The 1,516-nt window shown below is 58.8% G+C and overlaps 1 protein-coding gene across 1 annotated transcript; it reads right to left on the bottom strand.

Annotated features, from left to right (window-relative positions):
• Positions 1-110: 110 nt before the first annotated feature.
• LOC109509640 (villin-1-like) lies at positions 111-1,510 on the bottom strand (the record flags this gene model as incomplete). Its single annotated transcript, XM_019859469.1, has 5 exons — positions 1,396-1,510; positions 1,184-1,258; positions 771-961; positions 331-439; positions 111-235 (listed from the first exon to the last, which is right to left on the bottom strand). Coding segments are annotated over exons 1-5 (575 nt in total), but the record flags the coding sequence as incomplete, so codon positions are not given.
• Between the last annotated feature and the right edge of the window lie 6 nt (positions 1,511-1,516).

Raw genomic sequence — 1,516 nt, 5'->3', positions numbered from 1 at the left:
CCCCCCCACCCCCTCCAATAAAAAACAACACGAATAGACATTCCCAAAACGTCAACAAGAAAGGTTCATTTTGGGACCCCCTGTAAAAAAAAAAAAAAAAATTAAATTGCAGGAAGGTGGGCACCTTGAGCTTCTCTCTCCTGTTGCTCTTGTCGCCATTCCACTGCACGATGAGGTGGCCCGCGTCCAGTAGAAAGCAGTCGCCGGTGTTGAAGCTGCTCCACGACGCCTCCACCTGCGCGCAGCCGCCACATTTGGAGAAAATGCTCAGGCTGAAGAAAGAAAAAGGGCCCCAAGGAAGAGTCCCGGTCGCTTTCGTCGCCCCCGCACCTCCGTGGCCGTGACGTGCTTGCGCCCTTTGACGTGCAGCAGGCGCAGGACGACGTAGGCGTTGGTGTCCACGTGGTTAAAGCCGGAGGCCGCGCCCCCCTTTTTGTAGCTGCAGAGGAAGAGAGAACCAGAACGCCGAGCAAAGTCCAAGGGCCGTAAAACAAGGCGCTGCGGGCGACGAGCGCAAACAGTGACGCCCCGGGTCCAAAGTCACCTTGCCCCTTCCGCGCAACGATGCCGGGAGAACGCACTTGTCATTTGCTCAAGTGCGGACGGGCGGCTTTTCAAACGGACGAGGCCCCGAGGGCGAGCCGGCGGCGGGTTCCCGTCGGCTCATATTCGCTCCGCGACTCGAGCAAAGAGTTGCACTTGCAAAAGCGGTGACTCGGAGAGCGCACCCGCCTCCCGCTTTCCCTCGTCGCTCGCGGCGCAGTACTCACACGAGGCCGTTTTTGAAGTAGCCGCGGAAGCGCGGCGACTCGTGGCCCTGCACCTCCCTGCGCTGCACCGGCGCGCCGCCCAGGTGCTCGTCCAGCTGCGTGACGTAGACGGCCGCCGCCCCCTGCTCGTCCTGCGACGAGGCCTTCCCGATCCAGTAGTGAATGTCCACCGCGCCCAAGTTGTCACTCGTCTGCGAGAGGGATGCGACACGTTTGGCACGCGTACAAGAGGGGGTCAACCCCCACCCACCCCCGTGCGGTGCATGGTTTTTGTCCCCAGGTGTGATGTTGGGTTGCAGACATTCAAAGGTCACCAAAACGGAATAGTTCCGTCCCCCCCGCGAGCGATGTTGTCGGGGATTTGTTTCCTCGTGGGGGTGCGCCAACTGTCTGGGATTGCAACGTCTACTCACATGCAGCACGATGTAACAATCGCCCTCATAAAAGTTGCCGAAGCTTTGGGCCGGCACGGGCACCATCTGCAGCTTCTGTTGGACATTGACAAGAACAAGTCCAAGGACGGAAAGTCCACATCAAATCAAGACCGCACACGCACGTGCGCAAATCCGCCCCCCCCCCACTCCCCCACACAAAAGGCTGTCGTTTGCTTTATTGCATGACTCACGTTAATGGTCCATATCTGCAGGCCGGCTTTTCTGTTGACACTCCCGAAGGCATCTTTCTTGGCCTCGTTCATCATCGGGAGCACTGCGGACTGCAGGAACAAAGATTTCCCAATCATTTGG

The sequence above is a fragment of the Hippocampus comes genome, unplaced genomic scaffold, assembly GCF_001891065.2.
Source record: "Hippocampus comes isolate QL1 unplaced genomic scaffold, H_comes_QL1_v1.1 C16978646, whole genome shotgun sequence".
NCBI classification, from domain to species: domain Eukaryota; kingdom Metazoa; phylum Chordata; class Actinopteri; order Syngnathiformes; family Syngnathidae; genus Hippocampus; species Hippocampus comes.
Note: the sequence above shows the minus strand (reverse complement) of the source record. Positions and strands in the feature narration are given on the sequence as shown.